The 13,360-nt window shown below is 41.0% G+C and overlaps 1 protein-coding gene across 1 annotated transcript in view; it reads right to left on the bottom strand.

The window, feature by feature from the left end:
• Positions 1-13,360, bottom strand: part of SPTBN5 (spectrin beta, non-erythrocytic 5) — a 137,979-nt gene that overhangs the window by 51,326 nt on the left and 73,293 nt on the right. Inside the window, exons 35-38 of the mRNA XM_078387395.1 lie at positions 10,940-11,095; positions 9,937-10,128; positions 7,292-7,384; positions 485-603 (exon numbers count right to left, since the gene is read on the bottom strand). Of these exons, the coding sequence (XP_078243521.1) occupies positions 485-603; positions 7,292-7,384; positions 9,937-10,128; positions 10,940-11,095 (560 nt within the window). The remainder of the gene's footprint in view (positions 1-484; positions 604-7,291; positions 7,385-9,936; positions 10,129-10,939; positions 11,096-13,360) is intronic.

The raw sequence follows: 13,360 nt of genomic DNA, 5'->3' as shown, positions 1-13,360 counted from the left end.
GCTGTGGCAAAGTCAGTTTAATACTCTCCTAAAATCTGAATGTCTAATAAAATGTTTCAAATATCTAAAAAGAAAACTTTGGAACAGAGGATGGTGACAAAGAGAGGAACATACGCATAGCTGAACATCATACCCATTCTAGCCTTACGTGCCCATAATTTCTTAAGCAGAAGTTTATAGTGGAGCCAGGTAGGGAACATCATGTGGATCTCCAGGTGTTGCTGGACTGCAACCTCCATCAACACCGTGGAAAAACCAATAGTGAGTGCTGATGGAACTGTAGTGCAACAACATCTGGAGAGGGGATGCATCCACTATATCTGTTGCAAACAGGGGTTTTTGTGTGAAGAACACAAATATATAATCAGACTTTCCTCCTGTTCACACGATGGCTCTTGATCTCTCTGATGTTGACCGTGATCAGTTTTCACTGAACTTTTCTTCCTCCACTTGGGTACCAGTATGGATTTCCACATACACACACCTCTCATTGAGCTCCTTTCGGCGCTGGTACACCATTTTCATCTCTTCCTTATTCTCTCTCTCCAATTGTGCAGCAAGGGCACTGATAGCTTTGATGTGAGCATCATCCACCGTCATCCCCTATAACATCAATGTCAAAGAGATACAGATTGTTTTAGGTAGCAAATGCTAACCCCCAACTCTTTGTCCCTTTAAAGATCTCTACATAGAGGCTAGGTGTATCTGCCTATTTGCAAAGAGAAACATTTGCTCATTGCTATATAGATATATGTCTCCAAAAGGCTTCAGAAATGTGCTGGTTAAAGAGCCCAGAAAAGGTAGGTAAAGGTAAAGGTAAAGGTTCCCCTTGACATTTAGTCCAATTGTGTCCAACTCTAGGGTGTGGTGCTTATCCCCATTTCCAAACCATAGAGCCAGCATTTGTCCATAGACAGTTTCTGTGGTCATGTGGCCAGCGCGACTAGACATGGAACGCTGTTACCTTCCCACCGAGGTGATACCTATTTATCTACTCTCTTTTCACATGCTTTCAAACTGCTAGGTTGGCAAGCCCTCTGGCTAAATAGTCCAATTGGTCAGTTTCACTTTCTCCCACATTCAGTTTTCTAAATAAAAAACCAAAAACAGCAAAAAAAAAAATCCATCAAGTTTGTGAAGAAATGTGCAAAATGAAGGAAATTCTTATAAAAATGAATAAACTGTTACATCCCCTACTGGAGGAACCATGAATCATGGTTCATGAAACTGTGAAACAGCATGGGGACTAGGTGCTTGATAATTCTGATTTACTAAGCCAGAGTTCCCTGTTATGTCAAATATGAAATAACCTAACCAGGAAAGAAAGCCAGGACCACTGGTTTATTAGGCAACATTAAGCAGTGCTAAGCACATTGCAAATGTGATGAGGAATTACAAGCCAAATACGTTCCAAAATTGTCGTCTTTGGACCGTATATATTGAACAGCTGGAGTTCAATAAGACGGGCAAAGGGAGATTGTTTAGTCCAAATACAGTGGTGCCTCGCACAACGAGTGCCTCACACAACGATGAATTCACACAACGATGCCTTTTTCTGTTAAATTTGCCGCCTCACACAGCGATGTTTCCTATGGGGGATTTTCACACAACGATCTCCCTTTTCGCTCCTGTAAAAGTGTCTTACAATGTTTGGAAGCTGTTTTAAATGATTGCAATGGTTAGTCCACCTCTTGAAACCTACGCAAACTGATTTTGGTGTTGTTCTGACACTTCGTTAATTTATGATGATTTTTTGTTTTTTCTCCATAGGAAACCATTAGACAGACCATCCAATGGTTTCCTATGGAGAAAAAACAAAAAATCATCATAAATTACCGAAGTGTCAGAACAACACCAAAATCAGTTTGCGTAGGTTTCAGGAGGTGGACTAACCATTGCAATCATTTAAAACAGCGTCCAAACATTGTAAGACACTTTTACAGGAGCGAAAAAGGACTTCGCAAAGGCATTGAAATGTATTGAGTCGGCTTCAATACATTCCAATATAGGAAACATTGTTTCACTCAACGATGTTTCCTATGGGGATTTTCACTGAACGATGGCAATCCGTTCCAATTGGAACGGATTAACCGGTTTTCAATGCATTCCTATGTGAAATGGTGTTTCACAGAACGATGTTTCACACAACGTTGATTTTTTTGGAACCAATTAACATCGTTGTGTGAGGCACTACTGTAGTTGTTCTTAGCTACATAAACCATGGTTCCAATGATTGTCTGAATCCAGTCCAAGGTACACACAAGCAAACAAAACACATCTTACAACACAGCAACCAATTATGTACCAAAGGATTAGATTTTAAATGTTTTAGGGCAGTGGTCCCCAACCTTTTTGGAACTGCGGACTGGCTGGGGGGGAAGGCTCTGTGCACGGGCGGGGACAAGGGCACCCCCACACTCACAGGTGGGTGTGTTGTGCTCATGGGAGGCATGTCGCACTTGCGGGGAGACATGTCATGCTCACAGGGGGGCGTGTCACATTTGTGCACATGCCGTGAATCTCCGCCCACCCACCGTGCATGCGTGGGGGGGCGGAGATACTTCTCCACGGCCCAGTCCTGTGAAGCCCATGGACTGGCACCAGGCCACGGACTGGGGGTTGGGGACCTCTGTTGTAGGGGACTGAAACCACAAGAAATGTATGCCTAAATAATGAAAAAGGTTCAAGGGCACATCAATATTTGACATTCTCTAGAAACCACAAAGTTTGTCTGTTTCACCATGCAGCAGTACACACTGTGCCACATACTGTACAAACTGTGAATGGAAATATTAATTTATAACTTGTAACACACAGATTACATTACGATGAACACCTTTTCCTACAAAACAGCCATAAAGACAAAATAATTCCATTTTACTATTCAAATATTTTCCTTTGCAATAAGTATAATAACTCACATAAATGCAGGGAAATATTCATCATGGGTTTAGCAGAGTTCCCATAATAGGAGACAAGCAGTCTGTTAAAATTGCATTGATTCCCTGTGCACTTTATGAAACAGTTGTGACATTGCTCATTTTTATTTATTTATTTATTTATTTATTTATTCGATTTATATCCCACCCATCTGGTCTGTTTTTCAGTTCAGAACTGAAAGAAAGTCCTTAAGGGATTTTACACAAAGCTTAATTAACTTTTTTTTCTTTCCTGGAAGCACTAACTGAAAGCTTCTGAATATTCCATTATATAAGGATCTGTCTCCTCAGGCAAAGGAGTTGTCATACTCAGAGAATACATGTGGAGGAATCATTTCAGGATCAACTTACATTCCGGTGATGCCCAGATTGTCCTCCTTGAGTTTATACCAAAAATAAGAAGACTTTGTGTACCCCGTCCTCTCTTTGTAGCTCTAGCCTAGGACAGAGTGGAAAGGGGATGCACATGCTACACAAAGGCTTAGATTTCATATTTAGCTGCTAATCAAATTGCTGATTTATTATGCCAGAATCATTAATCCTGTAGCATGCAACAGGCTTAACAAGAAGCAGACAGGGATCAGAAAGGATGGCAGTGGTAGGGTGGGGTACAGGAGGGGCCTGGGAAGAGGAACACGATGCTCAGGAGTGGAGCCACAATTGCCCCCGAGGACTTGACTTACGCTGTAGTTTAGGAAGGTGCCCAGCATGGTCATAAATCCATTGGGTATAAGTTGCATTGTATTCAAAGGGATAGATAGCTGAGGAAGGTGGACACTCAATACGGCTTTGTTTTATGTGCTCAATGTGAACGATGTTTATGGAGACACACAGAAACGTACTGCTTCTATTGGTTGTTAACTTTGCAAGGATAATTATTCTGTTTCCACAGTAAAAGATCACATTTAAAATGACACATACAGACACATTCCAGCGATTCTCCACCAAGAGCGTATAGGTTGTCTCTGATCTTCCTTTAGCAAAACCTCCCAAGCCTCTCCCTATCCCCAGACACAGTCACACTTGAAATACAAAATGAATACATCGGTTTGAGAGAGTGAAGGCTTTTTTGAAGGGAAAAAAATAAGGATGATTTGGTAAGACAATAAATAATGCTGTTCCTGTACATGGATTTCTTAAGTTGCTCTGAGGTCAAATATGCAATACACATGAGCAGTAAAATACAGTGTGTTTTTACAGGGTGGGTTCTATGCAGCCCCCCAGAGTATCTTTGTGCCCCCAAAATGCTAGCAGCTCCAGAGCCTTTGATTTAACTTCATTCTTTGCTCAGGAAATCCCTTGTCCCTTTGTGCCTTCTACCGGGTTTGGAGGCGATGTCGCCATTTTGTCAGGGCTACTGGTTTCCTGGGCCTCCAACGTGATACTAGAGGACACAACTGGACTTTTGCAGTAAATGTAACTTCAGTCGGCTAAAATTAAAATGCTACATATTGTGGGCTTTTTGGGAAATGTATGTATGTAGGCTCTTGGTTAAAGTTGTTTTTCAGTTCATGAAAACTCATTGTAACAAACTTTACAAAAAATGTTAAAAAAAACCACCCCTAACTATGCATATCAGTTTGTGTTGTTGCACCCATCTCCTTCAGTTCCTCCAAACTGGGAGTGTAGCCTCTGTTGTCAGCAAATCTGCAAAATGAGCATTACTCCTGGTGAGATTGCCTATCCATGGTCTATAGCAGTGGTTCCTAACCTTGGGTCCCCAGATGTTCTTGGACTACAACTCCCAGAAATCGTGAGCAGCACAACTAGTGGAGAAGGCTTTTGGGAGTTTAGTCCTAGAACATTTGGGGAGCCAAAGTTGGGAACCCCCGGGTCTACATCATCATATATGACAAGCACACAGAAGACCACCTTGCAGCATGCATGTGCCTTAGCTGTAGCAGAACTGCCAAGCTTGGAAATAATGTATCAAGTTATATAGAACTACTTCTGGGGTAACAAGGGTTAGATGAAGATACCTTTCAAAATAATGTAACCAGTTAATACGAAGCTATTCCATATGTATTAAAAATAATATGTTCTTACTATTTCCAGATGTTACTTCTAAAAAGTTTTTTTTAAAGATATTTGGACTCTTTTCTTCAATGTGTTATGCCATTCATCAATCTGAAGGGCCCCCCCAACATGTAACAGAAAATGACTAAAAGGAACAAAAAGTAATGCAAGAAGCTACTTTTTCAGAAATGACAACATATTATTTTCCAAAGCCTGTAACAAGTAACAGAAACATAGTTTAAGAGTACCTTTGCAAGTTCTAAGCTGTAGTGATCTAGTACAGTGGTCCCCAACCTTTTCTGAGTTGCGGACCAACTAAGGTCTGTTCGCTGGGGGGCACCCACCCATGCTCATGGAGGGGCAGAGTGCGCTTGCTGGCATGCGTGAAGGAGCAGGGTGCACTCATGGAGGGGAGGGGGCATGCTTGCAGATGGGCGGGGCATGCTTGAGGGTGGATGGCGGGCCATGCATGCAGGTGGGGCAGGTGGGGGGAGTGCTCACAAGGAGGGTGGGAAATCTGTGGCCACGGCCCTGTCCTGCCATGGCCACGGACCATCACCGGGCCATGGACTGGGGGTTGGGGACCCCTGATCTAGTATAGACAAACATAGTGGTAAAATATGATGGTGAGCAAGGTTTCCATTATACAGTACTCCTACATCTATCCCCCACATATCAAAAGATTTTCATATAAGAAGTCATCTTCAGCAACAGAAGCCTGATTTCCATTACATCAGTGAAGATTCAGTCTCTACCATCATCCTTTCATTACACTATAACTGGGTGCCATGGCCTTTACCAGTCTGCTGTAGTCATTAAGTTTCCTGTAGAGCTCATAAGGGACCAAGAAAATTTTAGTCTTGTCGGGTCTGGCTTTGCTGATTTCCTGTAGTTGAAACAGGACTATTTGGGCATCCTGCCCAGAACTGACATATGACTTTTCACTCATATTTTGAGAAGTGAAAAGCACTATGAAAAAAGTTTTTTTTCCCGGGGTCTCTGGTTTTTAAGGATTATTAATGTACACTACAAACTTTCCATCTCCCACTAGGGGTTAAGAGGACCAGGCGAAAATGAACAACAGTACATGGAGAAATGGAAGACAACTTGAGGGGACCTGTAAAGAAGGAAAATTATAGCAGACTAGTCTATCTTCAAACTGCCAATATGTTTCCATGTGCAGCCTGCCAGAAAACAGATACCCTTTTCCCACTCTATTTTGCCTCTGAAAGTCTGCAGTACAAACCAAGTGGATTAAGGCAGCTAAGAAGGCCCCCCTCACCAGGCAGTGACTGGCTGCAAGTGCTCAATATAGTTCAGCATCCAACTTAGCAAAGCCACAGGGGCCTACTGGACAAGTCAGACGTGATGACTCACCATCATATATGCGAACTGGAGAGATTGGAACAGAGAGATGAAACAAGCAGCTGTCATGTCATGCTGACCTTGCCCAAATTGTTACTATATTTTTCTAAATGTTAATGTTGTTTTGAAAGCTAATCTTGCCAGGAACGTATCATATTACCTTAATTATATTAAATTCAGTATATTATGCTCATTAAGAAAAGGTATCAGATATTAAAAGATGAAAGGGTTTGGCCACTGTGAATTCAATCTTCTGTAAATTAGATATGAAAAACATATAATCAAGTTTTAGTTCACCAGAGCTTGAATTACGGCTCATCCTTAATCTCTATACTTTGTACTTTGACGTTAATAACAATTGTCCTTACAGCAAGCACAAAGAACTAAACCCAATGGCTAGTTGCAACTAAAGCAGAGCCATTGATTCAACTGCTGGACAGTAAGTCAATGCTTCTCTAAATTCCATTGATTCTGTCTTGTTGGGACTAGGCTAGCCAATGGATTTAGGCCATGAAACATAGATGGAATAAAAAACACTCATTAGGAAAATCTCTTAGGGGGTCTGAGGGCCCAGATATATTGACAAGGTTGTTTGAAAGATAGAAGATCATGCTGGTACGCTACCCATACTTTATGTATTTGCTGTGGGAAAAGAAACATAAAATATATGTAACAAATGCTTTAACAAGCATGAAAGGCAAACAGTCTTCTACTGATCTGCATTCAGTTCACCCTTAGTACCATATTCTAATGTTATACTAATCCCTGTGGAAGGGATTGTCACTCTCAAATTGGCCTTCTCAGCCACACCAGTCGCTGTTCCATTCAGAGCACATTACCATAGTCTCTCGAGACTGAGGGATGCCTAATCTAAACTAATTTACACTTGGGCAATATTTATATGCTGAAAAAGTAGACTCTATCCAGACATCAAAGCTAAGCAAAACTGAGTTTAGAAAAGTGTTTCTTACTCCTGACACTCCTCGAAACTCATTCAGTTTTTTCATGAGCTGCAGACAGTGTTCATAGTCATTTCCAACATCGCCAACATTAATCATAACTTCCTAGGAAAAGTCAAACAGTAAAATTAGTATTCTATTAATTATTTTGTACATTGTACATTCAGAATATTGACAAATCCCATTCTCCACAACTTAGATAGACCTTTTCACACTGCCCTAGCTAGCAATACCATTTTGGGAATAGCAATCTGCTTTTTAAAATGCTACAATGAATTTTATCTCATTGCACGTCATTATGAAAGGTCCTGCTCACAAATATTTCGAGTTTCCTACAGAAGTTGATGGAAAGAGTAACTATTGAGTTCCATGGGAAGGTAGGCTGGCCTCATCTTTGCTGTCCTTCTGCAAGCAGGTAAAGAACTTTCTCTTCAGGCAGGCTTTCCCTCAGTGACTGGCTTCAGGAGTGGTGTTTTTTAATGGGTGGTTGTGCTCTGTTGTTTTAAATGTGTTTTAGTTTTGATTTTATTACTGTTTTAAATGTAATACTTGTTTAATTCTTTTTTAAATATTTGTATACCTACTGTTTTTAGTTTCTACATATTGTCTTTTAATGATGCAAGCCACCTTGGGTTCTTTTTAAGGAGAAAGGCAGGATGAAAATATTTTAAATAAATAAAATAAATGCCAAAACAACAAAACCAAAAAGTTAAATGGAAATAAAGCACTCTATTGTCATCACCCCAGCATTTTTTCCCCCACACTCTCTGATAATTTTCATTGGACATTCACTGCAGGGAGTTTAGACTGAGCTCTGTTATCTGATTTGGAGGGCCATGAGGACAACATACCTTGTAAGTCATAATTAATAAAAATAAATTTGTAAAATAGCTCCCAATCTGCTCACCATAAATTCTGCATTTATTTATATTTATTTTTAACAACTACAAACTAAAGACCAAAGTAGATGACAGGACATTTGCATGAGCAGAATTTTATGAATGTTTTTTTTTTTTTTAAAAAATAAGCACACTAAGGACTGATCTGGATTGGAATTGTAGCAGTAATTCTTGACCTGCATCAATCCCAATCACTTCAGACATCAGCTGTCTGAGTGTGTGATCAGATGGGCATTTGTCATGCAGTTTGGTCCAGGTTAGAGATGGGCTGGTTCACTCTCTTTTCCAGTGACCACACAACGTACATGCTATTGTGAATCAGCCTGCCTCTGATTGATGCCTATCTAAAATGTTTTGGGTCCCTGTTATAGGCTACTGGTTTTGTTTGTTTGTTTTTGGTGCTGGTAGGATCACTCCATTTTGGTTTGGTTCCAGTGCGCCTGATTGCTAGTATTTGACTAAAGCATGTGGCTGGTTGGTGAAGCTGCTTAATGATCTTAAGATAGAAAACTTCCTTTCAACTCATCTTTGAGGGCAAGATTAAGGAGGTTTTGCATTTCTTTTTAATAGTTGCTAATGTATAAACAAACCTTTTAAAGTTTTTTTTAAAAGCTCAATTAAAGCATTGCTGACGTTCTGTGCCAGCTGGCAACTAAGACTAAGAAAATTGGGAAATGTCTGGACATTCATTTCTGGTTTTGATTTTGGGTGATGGGAGAGGTTGTTTAATATGAAAACCACTGTTCTTGAAAAAAATTCATTTGTCACTGAACCTCCTATTTTTCTTTAACTTGTAGAGGAGGCAATTTTTGGCATTCCATGTTGTAAAAAGATTCTTGGGCCACTCCTATGTTTTAAGATACATATCTGTAGCTGGATCTTGATCTTCAACAGTCTTGCTTCATCCCCAGCTATTTATTTTCAAAAGATTTAAAATTTTTAGTGGCCAGAATCCTGTTATGTATTTATGTATGTTGAGTTAGTCTCTAGCCACTATTCACCACAACCACTTATACCATATGACTTACACTGGGTTAGGTAAGTAACAGGATTCTACAAGCAGCATATTCTGTGTGCTGGGGTTCTCGCTGTGGGAATTCTGTTTTTCTCGTACTAACAAATGGCATAAGATTTCTAAGACTGCCAACAATGTTTAAACAACCAGAATATATCCTTAGTTTGGTGTAGCATAGACTGGAGACTTTGAACAATTCAAAAATAAAGGAATAAATATTTAAGCACTCTTAGTTAAAATGTATATTTTTTTCTAAATAGTAACATTGTTCTGAAAGTAGCTAAAAGAGGGATTCTCTCCTACACAACAGATGTTGCATGTCTGGGAGCAGCTGTAATGTAACACAGGATACATATGTACCTTTTGCCTGGTTATAGCATGGTGGAATTAAGATTCAGTTGCAAAATTGAAGATGGAAGACAAGATTCAGTATCTCAGCTTCTAAACATGGAATGGGAAGGGCTGCCATCTTCTACTTTACTTGAGATAGAAAAATGTCCTAAAATGACCATGTTGTTGATGGTGGTGTTATGTGTCATCCATCAAGTTGCATCTGACTTAAAGCAATTCTAATAAAGATTTCAAGGTATATGTGATTATCAAAGAATGATTTACTATTGCTCTCCTACCCTCTGAGTGAGGATTGGAATCTAGGTCTCCTGAGTCCTAGTCCATCAGTCTATCTGCATTGGCCCTCAAAGATGACCGTGGGAATTTGCAGCTGACCAACAAAGCTCACTGACCTTGTCTCTGATCCAGGCTTCTGCATGGTCCACTTTTTGCAGAAACTCCAAGAAGGCCCTGCTGTCCTCAAGCATCTTTCCACGTGCAGCAACAGCTCCTCTTAGTGCTGCCCATCGTTCTTGAAGCAAATGAGTCTTACGACAAACCTCTCCCACTTTGGGATGATTCTGGCGGACCAGCGTTTCTCCTGTCTTCATGCAATAAGGAAGGGATGGTGAACAGGAAAAGATTCATGTAATATTTCCAGGCGGTTTCTAGGAAAACCCATCTTAGGAGACACAGAACCGATCTAGATGATGGCTTAAGTGTGTGACCCCATTTAACACAAGATGCATGGTCCCTGAGACCAAAAATGTGGTACAGAGGGAGGGGGGATTACTCCTTTCTTCCTATACCATGGGAAGACTATGCTGGCATATAGGTGACAGTTTTGCACAATCAGTCTGGATGAAAGTTACACAGGAAATTTCTCACCATCCAGATATTTTTGAATACTAATCAAGTAGTCCCCTGTCACAGTCCAATTTTGGCTGGAGTTTCTGAGAGCTGTCACCAGTTTTGTAGGGGCAAAGCTTCTGCACCCCTGCTGTGATTAAATGGGATATGCTGGTGAGTATCTGAATATATTGCTTTAAGACGAAAACGTTCCACCACCACCCCATGTCTCTTGTTATTTTTTTTCCCTTTCCTCTCTCTATTTGCAAAAAGTCATTTTCTCCAGGTCCATTGTCTCCTGGATCCTGACAAGAAGAGGCTCAGAGAAGCCTCTGCAAATAGTGTCCACATCAATAAGTTAACTTCTGCAACATTAATTACTGCTATTCATTCAGTTAGGTTATAATCAACATTCACAGAAAATGGAAATAATCACTTTGTCTCCCAGGCAAAGTGATTTGAAGCTGCCACTCTGTAGAGAATAAAAGCATTTTTCATTTTAAGGCCCTTTCATATTTGAGGATGTTGCTAAAATTGCACATTACAACACATATATTTAATACTTACTGTGTTAACCGCTGCAATTAGATCTTTGTGAGCCAGAATCTCAGCCTCAAAGACTTGATGCTTTTGCAGAAGCTTCATTTTGTCATTCAGGCTGCTTGGATTTTGAAAAGAAGTATCATCCAGCTTTTGCATGCGGTCATCAATCCAAGTCTCTGCCTGTTACAAAAAAACCAACAACGTTGCAACTTTTTCAAGCTCCCAATGTTGGTAAATGTTTTTTGGTGGGAGAGATTTTCAGTAATTAATTTTTGGTAATTAAAGAGTTCATTCTTCCATTCCAGAGTTTCCACAGCTCACACACAATAAGACTGATTACATGTAAGCCAGACAGACAGCTGGAGAAAAGTAAAATACTTCAATTATTGAAAATCTTCACCTTATGCAGATGCAAATTAGGTAACAGGATTTTGGCCATGCAGATAAAATTTGAAACTCTCTCTCTCTCTCTCTCTCTCTTTTTTTAAAAAAATATTTTATTAGTTTTTCAATCTACATTCAATTTGTGCTTGTTAAACATTATGTTACATGGGTTGCTTACAATTATTTGTTTTTTGCGTCTTGGTGTCTTCTTAGTTGTCCCTTCAAAATCTATACATTTTTTAAACATTTAAACTATTCATGTGTATATTTCTCAATGTCCTCTAATAACATACCTAATAAAAGTAATTCCAGTTCCAAATTTATATAATTTTGAGGTGATTTAACCGATGAACTTTGTATTTTATATCAGTAATAACTGAATAGGTTTCTAACACATAATAGATGTTATCTAAAGCATTTTATACAGATTGTTAATATACTGTACTTGCTTACCCATTTCTATCCACATTTTCTGTCATGTCTATATCAATATCATATCATATCTAATGTATATTCATTAATTACTATTTGTTTTTTCTCATCCTTATATCTAGCTTCAATTTACCTTAAGAACCACCATGTTATCCCTTTACCTTGATTAGTGATCCCTTATTTCAACTTAATTCCTTTTTCTAATACAGTGGTGCCCCGCATAACGAGATTAATCCGTTCCAGGATTAACGTTGCTATCCGGAAACACCGTGCTCCTTCAGAAGCACTGGCCGGCATTTTCGCAGCGGGCGCTTCGGCAGGAGCACGGGGGAGCCCTCCCCCGCTCCTTCCGAAGCGCCAGCCTGCATTTTCTCCCAGCTGGCTGGCGGGCACTTCGGAAGAAGCCTCCGGAGGAAGAGGAGGAGGTGAAGCGGGAGACAGGGAGCCAGGCGCACGGCCACGCCAGGGCCCTTTCCCTTCCCCTGCTGCCTCCGCCACCCCGGGAGGAGCGAGCCGGCCGAAGCGCCTCTCGCCGCTGGCCCAGGGCTGACGCCCGCCTCCTCCTCCTCTTCCTCTAAGGAGGAGGTGGAGTGGGAGAAGGGGAGCCAGGTGCACGGCCCTTTCCCTTCCCCTGCCGCCGCTGCCGCCCCGGGAGGAGCGAGCTGGCCGAAGCACCGCTCACTGCCAGCCCTGGGCTGAATGCCCACCGCCTCCTCCTCGGAGGAAGAGGAGGAGGTGGAGCAGGAGAAGGGGAGCCAGGCGCACGGCCGCGCCAGGGCCCTTTCCCTTCCCCCGCTGCCGCCACCGCCATGGGAGGAGTGAGCTGGCCGCCCGCTGGCTTTTTTGGCCAGCTGACTGGCGGGAGCTTGAGAAGGACCGCAGGGGGAGCCCTCCCCCGCGGTCCTTCCGAAGCCCCCACCGGTCAGCTGGGGGAAAATGGGGCCTATGGGGAAAAATTGCAAAGCAATTATTATTATGCGAGGCATCACTGTATATAGGATATGCCTCCTTATAATTCCAGAAGTTATGTATATACATGCTTTCCATGTTGAAGGCCACCTTAATATTTTTTTCCTTTTTCATCTTTCTAAGTAACTCCTTTTATTTGTATTTTCCCTATTCTTGTTTCTGTCTCTCTAAAAATTCTGCAGTGCCTTGTGCCACCTGAGAACATTTTATAGATTTGATCAATCTCCAATAGCTCATCCAGGCTCTTTTTTATTAGGTCTGTTGATTCTCTCCCTTTATCTTCCATTAGCACACCTAAAACTCTCTTCAGCTCCAGGGTTTTCTAGGTTTTCTCCTATAATTTCCTCCAGCCCCTCTTTTGATTGGCATACATCATCTACCACACTCTCATTTCCTTGTTCATTATTCCCTGTCTCCTGTTGATGATAGTTCTTCTTCAACTGCTCCTTGAATAATTTCACCTCTTTGTTATGGGATCTCACTATTTCTAAAATTGCTTGAAGAGTAGATTTTGTTTCATCCCAAAATTTTCCTTGTTGTGGCCTTATGTCCCAGATGTCAAATAATTGTATTCCAAGAGAAGGTTGTCCAGATGCTTAAAGTAATCCAATTCCATCAATACTTGCTTCCATATGTCCACTTTAATAGCTTGATATTCTT

The sequence above is a fragment of the Pogona vitticeps genome, chromosome 1 (genome assembly GCF_051106095.1).
Source record: "Pogona vitticeps strain Pit_001003342236 chromosome 1, PviZW2.1, whole genome shotgun sequence".
NCBI lineage: Eukaryota > Metazoa > Chordata > Lepidosauria > Squamata > Agamidae > Pogona > Pogona vitticeps.
The sequence above is the reverse complement of the archived record's forward strand: the minus strand, read 5'-3'. Positions and strand labels throughout refer to the sequence as shown.